Source organism: Cricetulus griseus, chromosome 7 (assembly GCF_003668045.3).
Source record: "Cricetulus griseus strain 17A/GY chromosome 7, alternate assembly CriGri-PICRH-1.0, whole genome shotgun sequence".
Taxonomy (NCBI): domain Eukaryota; kingdom Metazoa; phylum Chordata; class Mammalia; order Rodentia; family Cricetidae; genus Cricetulus; species Cricetulus griseus.
Window position 1 is genome coordinate 43516065 of NC_048600.1, and position 20653 is coordinate 43536717.

The 20653-nt window shown below is 47.9% G+C and overlaps 1 protein-coding gene across 1 annotated transcript; it reads right to left on the reverse strand.

Moving 5' to 3' along the window:
- Window positions 1–16971: 16971 nt before the first annotated feature.
- Window positions 16972–19543, reverse strand: LOC100750599 (serine protease 30). Its single transcript, XM_027424811.2, has 6 exons — window positions 19492–19543; window positions 18522–18548; window positions 18245–18410; window positions 17880–18154; window positions 17365–17525; window positions 16972–17226 (listed from the first exon to the last, which is right to left on the reverse strand). The coding sequence occupies exons 1-6, from the start codon at window positions 19541–19543 to the stop codon at window positions 16972–16974; spliced, it is 936 nt and encodes a 311-aa protein (XP_027280612.1).
- Between the last annotated feature and the right edge of the window lie 1110 nt (window positions 19544–20653).

A 20653-nucleotide genomic window follows, 5' to 3' on the forward strand; every position in this document is an offset into this window, starting at 1 on the left:
GCCCAATAAATGATCTAATAGTGCTGAACTGTGGGAAATAAATCCCAAGTTTGTACCAGAAGAGGTTAAGCTACATTAAGAAATTTACAGCAAATTGGGGGCTGGAGAGATGGCTCAGAGGTTAAGAGCACTGACTGCTCTTCTAGAGGTCCTGAGTTCAATTCCCAGTAACCACATGGTGGCTCACAACCATCCATTATGAGATCTGGTGCCCTCTTCTGGTGTGCAGCTATACATGGAAGCAGAATATTATATACATAATAAATAAATAAAATCTTTTAAAAAAAATTTACAGCAAAAAAAAACAAACAAACAAAAACCAACCACTTTATTCACAAGGGAGTAATTCCAAATTGCCTTGCATCTTGGCCTAAACTTTCAGAGTCCCTGACTTAACCTTGTGAAATAAGGTTGATTAATTACTGAATGATTCTCTGGTTCTTAGCAGTGTCAAGTCCAGAATAGGAAACTCAACGGAAGGAGTCCCTCAGGCTAGGTGTTATGGTGCACGCCTTTAATTCCAGCACTCAGGAGACAGAGGCAAGCAGAGCTCTGTGAGTTTGAGGCCAGCCTGGTCTTCAGAGGGAGTTACAGGACAGTCAGAGTTATGTAAACAAACCCTGTCTAAAATAAATTTACCTCAGATTTTAAGGGGGAACAGAATAAAGGTCTATCTCATACTGTACTCAAATTTTTTTCTATTTCTTTTATGTATACAAATATAGAGAGGCAACACAAAGCCATGGGTAATCAATCATCTTTTCCTGACAACGAGCCTTAGGCTATATTTTATATAATTGGGGGCACTTTATAAGAGATGGTAACAAAGAACTTTATGTATAATTATGCCATGCCTAATCCTGGTGAAAATTAAAACAATTGAATGACATGACCTAAAACCCAGCATCCCTAAAACTGAAGCATGGGAGTCTTTATTTTCCTTTATCCATTTTTTTTTGCGGGGGTGGGGGTGGGGGGGTGGTAACTAGGGATTAATCCAAGGTCTCCCTGTTCTAGGGAAGTGCTCTACCACTGACACTCATCCTGGCCCTAATATAAACGGTTTCCTTATTTTATGTGTATGTTTTGTGAAAGTTATTCAACGTTCCTATAAAGCCAGTCCCACACAAAGCATAACATGGAGAGTTCGTTGTTGGACTAGCAGTGTAGCTCCACTGGGAGAATGCTTGCCTAGCATGCACCTGGATTCAATACCCAGTACTGTCTACATTGTGCATGGTGTCACTTTCCTGTAATCCAAGAACTTGGGAGGGAGAGAATCAAGTATTGTATGAGACTTGTCCTGGGATGATATGAACAAACATCTATTCATCCCAGATAGGGAACCAATGACATAAAAGTTAAGCCACCAAAGGGGTCAGTCACATGGTGGACAAGCAACCACATAGCCAGGAAGGGAGCTTTAGAGGGAGAATAAGGAAGTAGCAGAAAATCCTATTCTACTCAGGCCTGGCCAGCATTCAGAAGAAAACCAAAAGAGAAGAAAAGGAGAAAGTTACACCTTCCTGAGTCAAGACTCAGAGAGGCAGGTTGCTCCACCAGCACCTCATGGATGGCCATGGAGCATCTGCCCAGAGGAGGGAATTCTGGGAGGAAAAGTATCTCTTACTAAGGGAACAATTATTCCTCCTACCTCTTTTATATAGCTTCAGGGGACCAGCCTTCCTGAGGAGTGGTCCTTAGCTGAATGACTTACAGACAGAAGCATGTCTCCATCTGCAAGTGTATGTCATGCTTTACTGTAACCCAAGGGGTGGAAATAGCAGCCCTCACCAGTGAGTATGCCTAGGCTTTATGTGCTGTCTTCACAATGAGAAACCTTGTTCCATCAACACATTAGATCTCTGGCAGTACTGTCTGCGTCTGAAGGGACACTAGCCTACTCTAGCATGGGGCTCTGGCAAGCCTTGTCCTTCCCCCCAGTTCCCTCTGCCTTGCTAAAAACTGTTAGATTACAGTCTATCCACCAAGGTCTAGTCCCTTTTTGGCCACCTCCTCTTCTTGAGGCTGACTATTGAAATCCAGTAATCAAAACCCCCTTTGGCTCACCTAATTAACCTGCCCAATTAAAATTAAACTCTTCATCCTAACATGGATTTTCCCCCTTCACCTTTATAAACTTTCTCCAGACATACTGGACAACAATTTCATGGAGAAATCAAGGGCATCAAGATCTACTTCACAATATTATCACACATCAAGGGGTAAGTAGGGTTCTGGGACTGGGCTCCCACAGCATTCCCCACTGGTGCCTGTTCCTGTGACTTGTCTAGAACCCTGACCTGAGCACGCCTACTCAGAGCTGGAATTCTCAGGCTTGGGAAAGACTGGACACTGTAGAACTCTCTGGCTCAGAGAGGATCTCAGAGGCTGAAGGGTCCCTATTCCATACAGTTCAGGTGTATGGAAGTGATACAGGCAGGGACTGTATCACTACCAAGGCCCCTTGGTAGTGATAGAAACTGCTTATGTGGTCTGACAGATGTCCCTGTCTTCACAGAACATAAAACGTGCAGTTCACTCTGCCACTCTGGATCTGTGCTCTGCTCCAGAAAGGCCAGCCAACCCTAGGACAGGCCAGATCTTGACTTTCCTCACCAATATCTGCTTCATGAGTGCCACAAAGGCCTTGTGCTACTGTTGCCAAGCTTGGTAAATGCAAGCACAGTCTCTGAGGTTAGTAGAATTTCAGATGAACAGTAGAATTTCAGATTACTGGATAGTCTTTTAGTGTATCTCCTGTGCAATATTGAGATTATCTTAATGTTGGGTGATGGGGAGAAGGTTGGGCAGATTAATTGTTTGCTGTGTAAATATGGGGCCCTAAGTTAGGGTCTCTAGAACTCACGTAAAAACTATGAGCAGCAGTGCACAAGTCTGTAAGCTGTGGGAGGAAGGACAGGGAGATCCTGCTGGGCTTGCTGGCCAGAGGCTTACACAAAATTCAACTCCAGGTTCACTTGGAGACTCTGCCAAAAAAAAAAAAAAACCTGTTGCACGCCTGGGAAAATGGCAGGGAAAGTAAGAAAGAATATTTGCTCTGCAAACACAAAGACCCGAGTTTGGATTCCCAGAACCTGTATAAAAGGAAAAATAGCCTGGCAGGATGGAGGGGACTGTTAGTTAGGCACTGAGTGCATTGACAGGGCCATCTCAAGTGCTCTTGAGCCAGCCAGTCTAGCTTCAACACTGAGTGTCAGTTCAGTGAGAGACCTTGACTCCAAGCAATAATGCAGATAGCTAGAAAGAAAGATACTCAGTTTCCTGCTCTAGCCACTACATATTCTAACCCATGTATCACAGACAGGCAGACACACACACACACACACACACACACACACACACAGAGAGAGAGAGAGAGAGAGAGAGAGAGAGAGAGCAGGAGAATGGGAGGATCTGGAGAGGAACAGGAGGAAATGACACCTGCTCAGATACAGTTAAATGGGGCCTCTGCAAAGCCAGTCCCTGCCAGCTTGGTCAGCACACCCTGCACTCTTCCTGCAGGCCCAGAGCTGCTTTGACACAGACAGTGCTGGATGCTGCCCTCATTCTGGGTTCCTCAGTCCTGCTGAGTTGACCAAGGGTCTTTCTGTGCAAACCCTAACCCAGTGCATGGGTGTTGGTCCAAAAAGTGAGGAGGTAAAGGAGCCTTTGGGGGATCTCAAACCCATCCCATTTGATGACAAGGACCACTCAGGCTTGGCCGAGAGGAGATGGTGCAATGTGGGGATGCAGGACTTAGCTCTGAGCACCCTACTGCTAATGGCCCTCCTGCGGCGTCCACCCTTGACCAGCAAGAAAGACGCCACACCGAGGAATCTTCTTCAAACACAGTTTAATCGGGAACCTCTTTGCTTTGTACAATGTATAATGGAGGCGGCCCCGGGTTGAGGGAGACAGGGCCTGATATAGTCTACATTTACCAATCACCTAACCCTACGTGGCGCGCCAGGATAGGTTGTCTCCAAGCAGAATTAAGAGGATACATGATCTTTACCAAATTTGGAGTTGTTTACCACAGAGAGCGCTCGCCGTTGGGCTGGCGGAGGGCGGAAACCGGCGCCATCTTTTGGGTGCGGTTTTCTGCAGCTCCCTACACCCTCCCAGTCTTATCTTTAGTTACTTTTGTCCTCACTGCCATCTTTACAGGATTTCTTGCTGTCATAATCATTGGTTTCCTCACTGCTTCCACCATTGTCATTGTTGTCCTCATTGTTGTCCTTATCAGCTTTTTCACTGTCGTCATCTTCATTATTGGCTGTATCTTCCTCTTTGGAATTGTGCAAACTGACCATCAGCTGTTCTGGCTTCCCTGAGAATGAGTCTTCAGGGCCATGTCCCCACTTGTTAGCACACTGATGCAGATACCAGGTAACTACTTGCCCTCGATAGAGAGGACATGCTGGCCCTAATCCCCAACGATTCTGAAGGGACAACCTCTCTTGGTACCCAAAGCGGCTTTGCACCCATTATTGGCCACCAAATGAAGATAACACACACAAATGCCACCATTAGCCACCCTGCAATCACATATTCAACCTTCTTCAGTAGGAACTTCTATTTATTTGATATCTGAGCTCCACAGACGGGACTCGACTATGCACCAAACAGCCGCTGAATGCTGGGGAGAGATCCATCCAGTCAGCACACTGCAGGCTCAGGAACACCAGTTCTTTCCCAAAGCTGTGCCCTGTCCTGTTTCCCAGGCTACCCTTCAGTCTCCAGATGGCGTGTCACATTGCATTCTGACTTGTCAGTCTGGCCTGCAACCTGTGGTTCCTTCCCACCTCTGCCTCTTGAGCACACATCTCTCCCCATGTGCCATCAGAGAGCCTGGCCCCATTCGGGCATCTGTGTGACCAGCTCTGCTGCTACTGCAGCCCATCCTTTAGCCTGAATCTTTTGGGGTCTGCCCAATTCAGTTTTCCCTCTGGACCTTCTCCCAAATGAGTCAGCCCCAAATGAGTCAGCGCCACACTGAGACCCCTCTGCTCAGGCCAGTAGACCAGAGGTGGGCCTTCACCTAAGTGGCAGGATATTCTCTGGGAACAGGATATTGTTCCCAGGATATATTCTCTGGGCAGGACATTGTCTGGTGGGAGCTGGGGGGCCCTAGCAGCTGTTCTACCAAGCAAAGAGGAGATTCCTCCACATCTTCTAGACTATTCCTAACACTAGGCTTTGTTGTTCTTGCTTGCTAAGATAGATGCATCCTAAAACAGCCTCCACGAGAAATGTAGGAAGGATATCCACTTCAATTTGAATTTTAGATAAACAATGAAATTTTTCTGTGTAAGTATAGCCTAAGCATTTACCTATTTATTTACTTTTTAGACATTGTTTATTATGTGGGGGTACCTTGTGCCATGGCATGCTTGTGGAGGTCAGAGGACAACTTGCTGAAGTCAGATCTCTCTTTCCATCATGTGGGCTCCAGTATCACTTCAGACTGCCAAGCTTGGCAGCAAGCCCTTACCTGCTGAGCCATTCCAGGGCATCACATACTTATGGGAGTTGAATAGAACCGGATACATTCTATCTATCTATCTATCTATCTATCTATCTATCTATCTATCTATCTACTTACCTACCTACCTGCCTGTCTGTCTGTCTGTTTTTTAAACAGGATCTCTCTCACTCTGTAAACCAGATTGGCCTTGAACTTCTTCATGGTGGAAATCTCCCTGCCTCAGCCTCCTGAGTGCTGACATTATGGGCATGAGCCTCTATGCCAGGATCCAGTCCTCTTTTTTTAAAATAATTTATTTAACTTTATTTTATGTGTATTGTTGTGAAGGTGTCATATCCCCTGAAACTGAAGTAACAGACAGCTGTGAGCTGCCATGTGGGTGCTGAGAATTGAACCCAGGTCCTCTGAAAGAGCAGCCAGTGCTCTTAACCGCTGAGCCATCTCTCCAGCCCCCCAGTCCTCTTTTTACTTTTTATTTTGAGACAGAATTCCACTAAGTTTTCCAGGTTGACTTGAAGTGACTCTATAGCCACACTGGCCTTGAGTTGTGATCCTCTTGTCCTTGCCTCCTGGGATTACAGACCTGTACCACAAACCAGGCTCCAAACATTTCATTTTTAAAATATAGCTATAGCTGAGTTTGGTATTATCTGCCTGTAATCTTCCAGCACTAGTGAGTATGAGATGGAGCAGTTTCAACCTTAAGGCTAGCCTGGGTTATATAGTGAGACCCTGTCTCACAAAACTGAAGACTGTAGACATAACACAATGTTAAAATATACTTTTGTTGCCATTACGGAAATGGGCATATGTACACACTTGTTCAAGCATGTGTGTGAATGCATGCATGTTGCATATGCATGTGACTGTGCAGAGTTCAGAGGAGGACACCCAGTGTCTTCGTATATCTCTATCCACCTTACTGCCTGGAAATGTGTCTCTCACTGAGATTCCAGCTTATTGCCTAGACTGTTTGGCAAGAGTGCTCTTGGAATCTGCTGCCTTTTTGCCTGCCATGCCCTGTACAGACACCCATAACCATTCAGTTTTTGTTTTTGTCTTTAACCTCAGTGTTGGGTATCCCAACTTAGGTTTGTGGAGGAAGTGATCTTATGAGGCCTTCTCACCAGCTCCCCCACCTTATTTTTGAGGCAGGTTCAGTGAACCTGGAGCTTTCTAATTGGGTAGAATATGGCCAGCAAACCCATAGGATCTACCTGTCTCTGCCCCACGGTGCTGGAGCACAGAGGGCACTGCTGCACCCATCTTTTATGAGGAAGAAGCAGAGCCACCTGTGGGTATTGCAAATCCAAACTTAGGGCCTCACATTTACACAACAAGCATTTTTATTCATCGATATCACCTTGGTACCCCAATTCTCAGTTTTTAAAAGATAAGGATATGCTAAACATTGTACAGGCTGAAATACCTTTAAAGAGCATTCATTTATTTATCTGCAGTTTGATTAACCTGGGAGGACTGTGCTCATATTTGCCAAACTTGACAACAGCAACTCAAGACCATTTGGGTGCTGTAGGGGAAAGGCAGAGCCCTAGAGGTGGACTCTGGTGAAGACAGTCAGAATCTGGTCTGTCCCAGGGGACTGGCTGGCCTTTCTGGGAATAGAGCAAAGGTCCAGAGTGGCAGAGAAAACTGGGAGATGGCATCTGCACACACGGGGTCTGCATCGCTTTCAGATCATATGAGCAATTTCTGTCACTACCAAGAGGCCCTTAAGCTACAAGAACCATCTGGAAAAGGGACCTTCCGGCTTATGTGTTCTTTTCTGAACCAGGAGTCCTTCCCCACCTGCTTCCCTGAAGACCAGCTTCACTCCTTCTCAAGCCTGTGCATTCCAGGCCTGAGTGGGCTAGCCCAGGACAGGCTAAAGAAGTGAAGACCAAAAGAACACTGGGTAACACTGAGGGTGTGAGACCGGCAAATCTTGTGAGTAGATAAGCCACAGGAGGTGAGAACAGCCAGAGCATGCTGCAGAACCCTGCTCACCCACCAGTGATGTCCTTGTAACCCAGGAAGACGTGGGCGTCCTGGGTTTCCACCCTGCTCTTCCTTCACCTGTGATTTCCCTGCATCTCTGAAGAAAGGGAGACAGAAGAGAAGGCATTACGAGAGAGCTTAGAGCCAATCCCTCACCTCCTGAGGTCCTTTGGCCTAGATCAGGAGATGGGAAATCAGGGCTGTACACCAAGTGCCAGAATTCATCCTGGGCTCTGCAGATGGGACCAGCAAGGAGAGCCAGGGTCAGCAATGGTAGCATGGCTCCTGAAGATTCCAGAGTCACAGGGAGGTGGCAAGACTTAAAAGAGCTCTCAGGAAAAGGTATGGTGTGTAAGAGGTCTCCAGGCCCCAGACTGAAACAAGGGAACATTTGGGAACCCTCCCTTCCCAGTTTCAAAAGGTTTCAGAAGAACCAGGGATAGTTTCACTCACATGCCTGCACTGTGCCCCCATGTTACTGTGCTAGTATTCTCACCAAGCTCTTAGCCAGTGATCCCATTATGTCATATTACACTGGGCTCCCCAAAGTTTAAAGCTGCTCCTGGAGAAATCCCACATTCCAAACTTTTCCATGGTTCAGACTCTAGATGGCTGAACCCATCCTCCCTTTCCCCCTCTGGCCTCTCCACCTGCACCAGGCTGTGTTGCTGCTCCTTCCTTACCTGTGCTGTGTGGTCTGAGCCCTTTGGCTTGCTCTTTTTGCACCCTGGTGCCACCCAGCCATGTTTATATCTTGTGGGACTTTGGTTCCACTCTGGGAGGAATGTGGGAGTGTATACAGGACATTGGGGACACAGCACTTCTGTCCACAGCCCTTGAATAAATTCCATGCCATGCTCTGTCAATGTGACCTGTCCTAGAAGAACCCCAGCCAGGGCATAGGAAGGATTCAGAGTTGGGGAAGAAGAAATGTGGTCACTCTCGGTGAGTTCCTCAGATCCAGACAAAGCAAGGGTCCAAAGCCAAGGGATCCATGTCTGACCCAAGTGCATGAGATGGCCAGAGTCACAGGCACATGTCCTGTCTCTGATGACTTCATCAAGGATGAGCCAAAGGCAGATGGAAAGGCAGATGGTTGGCTTTGGAGACTACACAAGAAGGACACTTACAGCCCTCTCCTCCCTCTATTGGGTGGTGTCTGGGTTCTTTTTAGGTTCTCTACCTAAACTGTTGTGTCATCATCCTCCCTTCTAAGAACGACTCTTACCAGCTCCCACTGGCTGGCCAGGGTTCCCAGCACCCTCCAGGCAACCTTAGTCCTCCAGGCAACTCTGAGACTGGCATTGCCATGGTACCTACAGCTGATATTGAGATGCCAAATGGTTTAGCCCTTGGTAGCATTCACAGTGGCCCAGTTTGGTCAGCCTTGAGACTCTTCATGGGAGACACAATGGGAGGTCAGGGGTTGGGGTTAGGGTCATTTCTTGGAAATGTCCCTTAGGAGATAGCAGCATAGGAGCCCAGGGAAAGAAACCAGGATAAAGCAGAGGGTTGGTGACTTGGGTTGGGTCAGAGTCAGGCCAGGAAGCCTTACTTTCAAGTTTACTGTCATGGCTAGCCTGCCCCTGTTTGGCCAAGACAGCTTCCTGGGAGCAAGAGAAAGGGCTGGGGCTGCAGGATCTAGGGGTTTGGGTAGATCAAGAAGAGACAGCATTTGCCCATCACAGATCCAAGTAAAGAGTAGACATTTGCTTCATTGAGCAGATGAACAAACAAGCCCCACAGAGAAGAGTTGTGGTGATACATTGTTTATGATTTATTGAAGCCACTGGAGATCAAAATATCAAAGTAGCCACACTAGTCAGCCATAGAACCCAGGCAGTGGTGTCACACACCTTTAACCCAGGACTCAGGAGACAAAGGCAGATAGATGTTTCTGAGTTCAAGGCCACCCAGGGATATATGAGATTGAATCAGTCTAAAAGAGTAACAGAGCTCATGCCTTTAATCCCAGGACTCATGAGAGGTATTTAAGACAGTAACAGGGTCTCAGAGCTGGCATTCATTCTCCGGCCACATTGAGGGTAGGAAGGCATTGAATTGTCCAGCTACACTGAGGAGAGGCAACAGTCTGAGGCTTGGTGAGAGCTCATGGAGACAGGATCAGCCCTTTCAGCCTGAGGTAGAGGTAAAAGCTAGTGACTGGCTGCTTTGCTTTTCTGATCTTCAGCTTGAACCCCAATATCTGTTTCTGGGTCTTTTGTTTTTCATGTTAAGGAGGTGTGAACTCAGGTCCTCTATGGACACCAGGCTGCACAAACACCTTCTTCCAAGTTGGCTTTCCCCTCCACACACAATAACGAGGTCAGAGCCCAGCGGCCACCTGATCTCCACTGGCTGGATCGGCAACTATGGACATCAAAGGGCTTTGTTATGTTTCCAAGCACTGCTTGCCACCAAGGGCTTCAGACCCTGGCCCCAAAGAACTAGATAGTGTGAAGGATTTCTCCAAGAGCTGCAGGTTAGCTGCCAACACTTGCCTCCCCCTTTAAGGAAAGGCCGGCTGGGAGGGCCCCCGGGCAGACCAGTGATCCCATGTGGGAGAGGGAATCTGAATTTGAACATGTCCATCGAATTGGAGTTTTCACAGAGCATGGGACTTTGGCCCAGGAACAACCACCTAGAGATATTTTGGGCCATGATACTGTTGGGTGTTGCTGCCCCCAATGGAAAGAGTCGGAGATGCAGCTATACACTAGACAATGCCAAGCTCAGGCCCCTTGCTTCACATTTCTTTAAGCCATGGACTAAAACCCCTGGCCTAGAGGGTGGACTAGGACAGAGGTAGGCACAGAGATCGTGGCAGGACTGAGTTTAGCCAAAATGTGGCTCTACAGAGTATGACTGGGGCTCTTCCACCTCTCCTACCCAGGGGTCTATGGAGTGTTAGAGCAGGGCCTGTTTCCTAGGACTCCAAACCTAAGCCAAGAGTCAGTGCTCCCCAGGGACTTTACAACCCTAGCCCCAGTCACTCTGTGGTCATCCAAATCCACTTACACGTTGTGAGAGTCTAGCAAATATGTTTCTATTGGAGGAAACAGACCAGTAAATTCATTACCTAAAAAAGAAAATTTACTATTTAACCCATTTTGTTTTGTATTTAATTAACTTAAAAGTATATTTTTATCTTACGTGTATGAGTGTTTTGCATACAAATATGTGCATGCCTTGTGCCCTTAGATGTCAGAAGAGGACATCAGATCCCTTGGAGTTACAGATGGTTGTGAATGTGGGTGCTAGGAACTGAACTTGGTCCTTTGCAAGAGCAACCTGTGCTCTTAACCAATGGACCATAGCTCCAGCCCCTATTTAATGAATTTTATCTGTTTATTCTTTTTTGAAACAGTGTCACCATGTAGCCCAGTCTAGCCCAAACCTCTTGGCAATCCTTCTGCCAAACTTCCCAAACACTAGACTTACAGGCGTGAAGCCCCAGGCCTAGACCGTTTAAACCATCCTAAAGCACACATTGCAGTGCTGTGCAAACAAGGCCTCCAACTGGTGCTGGGGCTTTTCATTATCCCACGTGGAGCACAGTAGCCACCCTCAACACTTCATCTCATTCCTGCTTAGTGAGGTATTTTTATTTTATGTGTGTTTGAGCTCTTATCTGTCTGACCTTTACATGGGTGTCTCCCGCCTTATTACACTGCTGTCCATGTTTGGTTTGTGGCTTTGTCTAGCTCTCCAGGACTTAGTCGCCCTACTTTTCTTAGATTTCATTGTTCATTTGCATTTTCCTGTTCAGGGTTAATCAACTGTATTGAGATTATAACTTACCAGCAATAAAAAGCATGTGTGAGTCAGGTGTGGTGAGCACACCTGTAATCCCAGCACTCAGTGGGCAGAAGTGGGAAGGTCTGAGCTCAAGGAGAGCCTGGGCCACAGAGAGAGACCCTGGGTCAAAAACACAAAACAAAACAAACAAACAAACAGAAAACAAAAACAAACAAAACCAGTAACTGTGATGACAGTGCAGTTGGACAACTTTCAGTAAATCTGCCCCCTCAATATCCTCTGCAGCCAAGAAAAGTGGAAAGTTTACCTCCCAAAGTTTCCTCTGACATTCAATATCCCCCATCCTGAGTCCCAAGCAGCCACCAACCTGTTTTCTGTCACTGCTGACTAGTTTTGCCATCTCTAAGATATGTGTAAAATGAACCACCAGGAGGCAGCCTTACATCTGCATTCCTTCACTTTATGATGGGTTTCTGAAATTCTTTGTTTTGTAGGTAATGAGTGTCCTACCAGTCTCTTGAGTGTTGGTATTAGAGGTATAAACTACCACGCTGTTGGAATTCGAAAGACACAAGAAAAACCAGGACCTGTCTCTGGAGGCTGGGATGGGGACAAGAAGGCCTGACTCCCCAGCCGTGTTTCCCATTCTTATTGAGGAAGCTGACTGCAGGCTGCACATCCTAAGGGGCACTATTGATGCTTCCTGTTTCCTCAAAAGCCTGTGAAAGGACTTTCCTACAGCCTCGAGCTCAGAGTGCCTGGCTTTGACTGCTACCTGACCTTCCTGGTCGAGCATCAAAGTGCCAACAGTAAGTACTTTAGGTCAGCCTCAGTGCAGACAGAGTTCAAGTACTAGTAGACCCCTGTGCTGTGCTCTGTCCTCATTCCAAGATAAAGTTATGGTGTATTTATTGCCTTCTGCAATAGCCATAACCACATGCACAAATGACTTGACAGACAATAGAGGCTTCCTGGGAGAGTAGACCCAGACTGTATCCCATGAGCCATCGTAAACCTTCAGTAAAATCTTCTTCCAATGCTATTGTTGGCTTTTTTGTGATTTTTTTATCTCTCTTTGAGTGCAAGAACCTGGAGCTGAGCCAGTAACACTAAGCAGTAAGAGGGAGGAAGGAGGTTGAGACAATGGTGAGGAAAACTGTGGTGGCAGAGCTGCTGCTCAGAGAGGCTTGTTCCTGCTGTGGGATCTGGGAATCTCTGAAAGAAAGCATCCAATTATCTGATTTTTGTGTGTGTGAATGAGGGGACCAATGGATGGGTGGCTAAGCGGGTATGTATGTAGGTGTATAGATGGGTAGACAGATGGACAGATGGTGAATGACTGGATAGATTGATAAATAGACGGATGTATAGACTTGCAGGTTAATAGGTGATATTTGGATGAGTGGATGCATGGATGGATGGACATGCCAGTGAACAGATAGATAGATGACTGGATGACGGACAGGTGATGGAAGGATGGATGGATGGAAGGACAGACCAGCATTCAGCATACACCAGTTTTGGAGCACACATGGTGCTACATACTTTCACATCTGTTTCTCATTTACTTGTCATAAACACCCTGTTGGGGAGGTTAATTCCAATTTTTACAGATGAGGATGCCAAGACCAAGAGAGAGGAAGTAATTTTTCTGGAAAGGCATGATACTGAAACCCTTCTATCACCTGCTGCCCAGCCAAAAATTGTGAGGGGAATGGCCTCTACCCCCTGTGCCAGTGGCCTCCGCATCTACATCCTGGAATGTCTTGCTTGGAAACCTGGAGCCAGCCATACATGGTGCCCTGGCACAGCCCACATGTCCCTGATAATCACCTCTCACCAACTCACTCCCAGTTCAGATAGAAGGCATGCTAGCCTCAGCCCCGGGCTACTGCTGGGGAAGGCCCCATTGTTCCGCACTTGGCTTCTGGTTCAGTTCCTCATCTCAGCCAATGATTCCCCAATTTGACCTTTGGACAGAAATCAGCTTGTGGGTCTTCCGGAACATTTGAGTAAACTGTAACTATTTCCTTATCCTTGTTCTGGTTGGACCCCGGAGGGTGTGTTTGTGTGTTGTCTGTTTGGCCATGAACGGACTCCTCTTGCACAACACGGAACTAGGTAGCTCTGTTACAACCTGTCCAAGAAGGAACCTGTCACTAGATCTGCGTCTGAGGAAGGCCACCTAGATTGTATGGACAGTGCAGTTAACAGGGGCACCTGAAAAGAGTCTTTGTGTAGACAAGGATGGGCACAGTCACCTGGGTGTCACAACAGCTGGGTGTGGTGCCACACATAGCCCAACTACCCCCCTGGGCTCCCAACTGTCCCCAGATATTATATCCTTGACCCCCATTCCAACCCAGCACCTCCTGGCCTGTTACCATGAGCAGAAATGCCCATTTTCAAGATTCCCTGGCAGTATCACCCTGGGAGGGAAACCAGACTAACAGAAGACAAGGGGGACCCATGTTTGCATGCAGTCAGTATCAGGCGGGACTTAACTGGGTTTTCCTGGGTTACTTCCAGCTCTTTCCTGTAACCTGTTGTTAGGGAGTGGAGGGGGATGAGCAGCAGCGCTGGGGGGGTGGGGGTAGAATATGCTGGGGAGAAATGAATGCTGGTCTACAGAACTCATGCACATAGAGACACAGGCTGGCCTGCTCAGGTCACAGAGACACACTTAGCCTGGGTGGGAGGGGATCTTAGAACCCGGCTGTGTGTTGGAAGAGATACGGACTGCTGTCTACGGAAGGCTCTTGTTTGGAGACCTCCTAAGGGTTGACTTATGTCAGGTATGTTTGCCCATTGTCATGGGTTAAGCAGGAATGTAAAATTGAGACTGGGCTTAGTGACACAGCCCTGTAATCCTAGAGATGAAAGTGGGGTGACCTAGAGTTCAAAGCTGTCATCAGCTGCATAGTAAGCCGGGTCCAGTACAAGCTATATGAGATCCTGCTTTGAAAATGAATTTTTAGGAAGTCTGGATGGCAAAATTGATGTCTTTTCTTTTGTTCTATTCCACGGTCATCTTGCTGAGTTCTGAAAGGTAGTTATCGAGAGGCATAAGGACATTGGGAATTTATTAACTAGACACTTGACCTGCGACATCGAGAGAAAAGGAGGGGACAAAGTAGAATCTGAGTTCTGGAAGGACAAATGGGACAGAGCAGAGCTCAGGAAGGGAAAACCTAGAGAAGAGTTCTAGGGGGAGGGAGATCCACGGGAGCAGAACAAGGGATTCCATGGCACCCAGACTCAGGGGAGTGATGGACACTTCTTCCCAGGCATAACTAAGAGGCTGTCAAAGGTGCCTGACCTCTGAAAGGGCAGAGGGTCCGGGGCTGGCAGGTCTGTTGCTCACCTGATCTCTCCCTCTGCCCTGGACAGTCAGCAATAGCTGTGTGTGTGTGTGTGTGTGTGTGTGTGTGTGTGTGTGTGTGTGTGTGTAAATATGTGTAAATGTATATAGATATGTATATATACACACTTATGAGACACTTTCAAGAAAAAATGGGAGTTTTGCTAGTAACCACACAGGAGGGTTAACAGGACTGCAGTGGTTCTAACTGTGAAGATACAGGAGAGATGCAGGCAAATTCCCCAGGCCAAGACTTCAAAAGCCTTCTGAGGCAAAGGACCTTTTTTTTTTTTAATTTTTAAAGACTTTATTTTTATTTTATGAATATTGGTGTTTTGCCTGCATGTATGTAAATGTGCTACATACATGCAGTGCCCATGGAGGCCAGAAGAGGATGTCAGATCCTCTGAAACCATAATTACAGACCCTAATGAGCTACAATGTGGTTGCTAGGAATTGAACCTTGGCCCTCTGGAAGAGAAGCCATCCCTCTAAACCTCTGAGCCATCTCTCCAGCCTGTGAAGGACTATTTTTATTAAGCAGCCATGCTTTTAGTAGTAAGTGAGTTAGATTATTAAGTATATAGCAAGCCAAAGTAAATGAGTAAATAGTAAGTGAAAGCAAGACATCATTGAACTGGATGCTCAGCACATCACATCTGTTGACTGGAGGAGCCATGTTGAAAGGCTAGAGTTCCCCGATAGAGTGAGTCCTGGCAGAGCAGAGTATTCCCTGTAGTGAGGCCTCCAAGTAAAAGAACAAACAGCAACTGATAGAGATGGCATCATAAAACAGGTCTTCACAACATCCCACAGGAACTGGGAAAATGAAGGCATCCGCTGGATCCCCAATTGTGCTCTCCCTCCACGGCTGAACTTCCACTGCTCTCTCCCATGGCAGGCACTTTACATCACAGGATAAGCAAGAGAAACGCCGCTGGAAATGCTCCACTTTCGAGCTGGGCACACATTTTCACTCCTCCACTGTTTGCCATTTACCTTCCCTGGGGCCAGCCCATTCCTAGACAAGGGGTCTTGAAGGACACTTAAACACGCTTGGGTCTGAAGTGGGGTTGGGGGCACCCTGTTCCCAGATCCAGCCTTTCAGCGAGCTCGAACAGCACATGACAACTTACCAATCTGATGTACGACTCCTGTGGCCAGATGCTTTTGGAAAATACAATGCAAATGAATTGCTAGAAAAACGTGAGGGAAAGTCAGTGTTGTCTGATGCACACCCCTGCATCTTGTGCTCAGACCCAGCAGATGTAAAGCTAATCTGTCAAAGGATTTCTTAAAATATTTATCTTATTTTGAGGTCTGGAGAAATGGCTCAATGGTTAAGAGCACCGGCTGTTCCTCCAAAGGACCCACGGTCAATTCCCAGCACCCACATGGCAGCTCACAACCGTCTGTAACTCTAATCTGTGACTCCAGTTTCAAGAGATCTGCACAGAACCTGGTGGTGGTGGTGCACGCCTTTAATCCCAGCAGAGGCGGCAGAGGCAAGCAGATCTCTGAGTTCGAGGCCAGTCTGGTCTACAGAGCGAGTTCCAGGATAGGCTCCAAAGCCACAGAGAAACTCTGTCTCCAAAGGCAAAACAAAAAAAGAGGGGAGGGTTTGAATGGGTACTACATGCAGACAAAACACCCATGCTCTTAAAATAAACAAGTCTTTTTAACAATGATTTATTTTATGTGTTTGTGTATCACCACATGTATGTCCCGCAGAGGGCAGAAGCAGGACCTCCTGCTGTTGTAAGCTGTATGCTGTGGGTGCTGGGAATCGAACTCTGGTCCTCAGGAAGTCTCTTAACTGCTAGGCCACCTTTCCAGCTCCATGTTAAAGAATTTCTATTTATTTATTTTGTCAGAACAAAGCTGTGCTATGAACAAAGAATAAGAGCCATGGGGTGGTGCATGCTTCTGATGCATTCATTTAGGTGGCTGAGGCCAACGTGGGGTACACAGTGAGACAGAGGGAGGAGCACAGGTTCTGATCCACACTTGTTTGATGGAGACTCTATCCCAGCCGGCTAGTTGTGTGACCGTAGAAAGCCCACAGCTTTCTCTGAGCTTCCCTACTTCCCCGCTGTAGCACTGTTGTATGACTGAAAGAGTTAACACAGGTAGAGCTGAATGAGGGCCACACCTGGAGTAAGTGACGTGCGAGTGGCTGACTGCGTTTGATAGAATGTGTCCCTGTGTTCCAGATTACTGTGTCCTTAAAACTCTTCAAGTAGTTTCAGCCTCCAACACCTCCCGGGTGTCACCTGCAAGGCCACCATTTCTCAGTGTCTTCTCTAAGCTTCCAAGTCTGCCATCCCACCAGGAGAGGATCCAGGACTATGGAGCTCATAGTTCACAGGGCCCCTAGCAAGGCTAAGGCCAGCAACACTAGCAGCAGTAGTGGGTGTGCCCCAAAGGCTCTGGAGTGGCACCCGCAGGTGTCAGTGTGGTTCTCTGCCAAGGTTCTCTGAATCCAGTCTACATAAGCTGGCACCCGAGTGTAAACACCGGGCCTGAATGGCTGAGCACAGCCAAATCCCCAGCTGGTGATCCCAACCTGGATCCAGGAACTGTTGATAACACAGACCAGTGGTCCCCCAGAGTCACCCTGAGGGAAAAGGAGGAGAGGCCCGTCAAGAAAAACATTTTAAAAACACCCTCTGTCAAGGCCACGGAGACTGGTCCTCCTAAAAGGCCCTGGTTGTGGTTCATGGGATGTCAGGGAGGACCAGAGGGCTGCTGTCACCTGGCAGGCATCTTTCTGGCCTTCTGCAAAGCCAGCACAGAGCATGTCTGCCTGGATGAATCGTTTCTCTGGCACTTTGGTCTTCGGGATGTGGTACATCTTCTCACACTCCTCTGAGTCCAAGAGGGGCACAGCTAACTCCTGGAGGACACTCGATGGGTCTGGACCAAAGAGAGGCTTGGACTGAGTACACCCTGACCCACTGTGCAGGGCCTCCTACCATTTCTCTGATCGCTGTCCCTCCCATGTCCCAAAGCCAGGAAACAGAGTCAAGGAGCAGAGTTCAAGTCCAGTCCGCCCCTGTGAGCTGTGCCAGCTTCCATAATCTCATGGTGGCTGGGCCTCAGCTTACTCATTTCTGCAGTAGGCAGAATCCTGGGCACTGCATGGGGTTCCCCAAATCTGCCATGAGTGGGCACCTTGGTCAAGGCAAACCCCACAATTTGGCAGTACATCCCCTAGCCAAGTCTTCCCACGGGCAGGGGTAGGGACTGAGTTTGAACAAATTCCCTCACCTCCTTCTTGGGTGGATCCCCAGCCTGTTACCCAGCAGCCAGTCCCAGGGGTGAGAGGAGCTTGAGCTTCTGGGAGGCAGATGGGAGTGAACTGAGAGGGTTTCAGAAGAATGTCCAGCTGCACCAAGGCAATGTCTCCACTAGACGTTGGGTCTGTCCAGAGGTAGCTAGGATACACAAAGATGCTCCTCACAGACACTAAGGTTATATCTCCTTCAAAAAGGGAGACTGTCAGTCCTCCAACCTTCACTTGGTAGAAGTTAGGATTCTGAGACCTAGGAAGAGACAGGCCCAGCCCATTGAGTCATCTGCCGAAGAGGGACGAGATGAGAACAGCAGCCACTCTGCACCCCTACTTTACTTACCTTTGGAAGCAGTGGGCAGCTGTGAGCACCCACCCTGGGTGGATGAGGGAGCCCCCACATATGTGGCCCTCTCCGGCTATCCACAGGCTGACCTGCCAAGGCCACTTCCCTTCTTGAGCATCTTGGCCACCCACGATCTTCCCAGCATTTCCGGAATGGCCACACACTGCAGAAGGATCTTTTCAGAAAACCAATCCCGCCTGGGACTCACTGTCTCCAGCATCTCCTTCAACCCCTGCCCTGACCCTTCCCTGGGACATTCAGGGCCAGTCATTACCTGAAGGCAACACATCCCCACGTCCCCCTAGAAAACAACAGAAAGTTTCTCAATGAGCTCTGGTTAATGCAGACACTCGTAACTGGCCAAAATATTGAGAATAAGCGATGGAGTGCTCAAGCCTAATGAGATATCTGTGTCTCCATCAATACCCTCCCAAGCTCCAGGACGTCACAGAAGAGAAGGCAGGAAGAACACAAGCTGAATGATGGGGAAAAGTGCTGGAGAATGCTGTCTGCTAGACATGACATGGCTGTTGCCCTCATGTAGCAACTCTCAGCAGCTGCAGTAACCTGCATAGGACCTGACCAAGAGCAGGCAGTCAACACTCCAGTGTGCATGGGGAGTGGCTCCCAAGGCCTGCCACTAGCTGAGGAGCTATTGGCTGATAGGTGAGGGATAGCAATACTTCTTTGGGGGTGTGGCCACCGCTAGGTTGTCCGTGCTCCAGTGGATGGTCCCACAGCCATGTGCACGTGGGACAATAGTATCTGGACTCAGTGAGTTACAAAAGAAGGAGGAGGAGGAGAAGGCAGAGATGATAATGATGAAGTTGGAAGAGTTACATGTGGGGAAGGGTCCAGTGGAATTGAAGAGAGGCAGGTAAGAGATGGATATGATCAAAATAAATTGTCTGCACATGAAATTCTAATAGAATTTAAAAATGAAAACAAGAGAAGGGGTCTGGGATCAGCATTCCATCCACAAGGTTGTCATCCCCATGAAACATGGCTCAGGGACATTGCTCCACTCAGGAATAGCCACCCAGTCTCCTTTTTTATTCTATCTCCTCCTGACTCCCTCATAGGGTCAATGGACACATGGGGTTCTGGCCTCCTACTCTCAGCCCTCTCCTGGTTGTTTAGGGAGAGCAGCTGAGATTCATGAGGAAGCAGGATGATGGAGGAAGGGTATTGAAGCCATCATAGGGGAAAGAAGTAGCGGGTGACTGAAGAATAACACTCCTTACCTGGTAGTGACGGCAGCAGGAGGAGAAAGATATACCTTGCCCAGAACTTCATGGCTCCTCTTCGGTCCACAGCACAGTGGGGTCAGAGTCCTTGGGTCACTCTAAGGGAGGGTTGCATTTCAGACTTTAAAGACAATCAAACTGGAACCCAATTACCTGACAAGACCTGCCCATTCAGGCTTCTCTCCTGCAGTTCCAGCAATGTGGTTTGGTGAAGACCAAGGAACTCATGGCCCATCAGGAGCCAGAGGCAACAGGAGTTGTGTGTCAGTCCACCTGTAAGGTTAACATAGGGAAGTCACCTATCCTTCAGGAAGATGGGGGGACCCCCATTGCTTTACCCACTTTGTCTAAGAGACCCAGGGCTCTGCCTATGGCTGCCAGCAGGTCCTGGCCCTCTCTGCCCCTCACCAGATTCATAGAGATGAGCCAGAAACACCTAAGTTTGGACTCCCCTCTCACTACTGTGGCTCATAGCCCTCTCTTGGGCAACCCTATTTAAGAAGTAGGAGCCCATGGGAGACCTGGTTGGTCACTATGAAAACAAATGTAGCCAGGGTTTGCCCTCCAGTACAGGAAGTATCAACTCAGAAATACTCCAGGAAGTAATGTCCTGTGTTGGTATAGATACTCCAAATCTCCTACTAGGGAAATTTGATTCTAGGGACAAAAGTGACACTCAGGCCAGTCTCTAGCCTTTCTGAGGACACTGTCATGCCCTTGGTGCCTCACATGGCCTCAAGCCAGGATTCAAATGAACCCTCAGTGGGATTTGACTAGTACCTGGATCCTGAATCTGTTTCTGAGGTGTCTTTGCTCTGACAGCCCTCATGTAGCGCTGGCCTCCGATTCTTGATGGCCATAGAGTCTCCTGGCCTCCCCTTTGCAGTTTTCCTGAGCGTCCAGGGCAAACTTGGCACTGCCTCTTCTCAGATACAGGCACAGGCAGCCTAGTATCTCAAGCTCATATCTTCCCTTCATGTTCACCGGCTTCTCAGACCTCAGAATTTGGCTCCATGAAGCCATTATGCATCCTAAATGTCAACGGTTCCTGGCCAGCTCCTCCTATTCTCTTAGCTGTAGTTAACTTCTTAAACTTTAGACCAAGCTGATTTTCTTTGCATAAAATTCCCATTGTTCATGTAGCATAGGGTTTCTGTGA

What these genes read in the sequence shown, in the direction of transcription:
- LOC100750599 (XM_027424811.2), bottom strand. Translation starts at nt 19,543, where the DNA reads ATGAAGTTCTGGGCAAGGTATATCTTTCTCCTCCTGCTGCCGTCACTA. An exon ending in TGGGGATGTGTTGCCTTCAG is followed by an intron (nt 18,411 to 18,521) that starts GTAATGACTGGC and finishes ATCCTTCTGCAG; the next exon opens with TGTGTGGCCATTCCGGAAAT. An exon ending in GCTGCCCACTGCTTCCAAAG is followed by an intron (nt 18,155 to 18,244) that starts GTAAGTAAAGTA and finishes GTCTCTTCCTAG; the next exon opens with GTCTCAGAATCCTAACTTCT.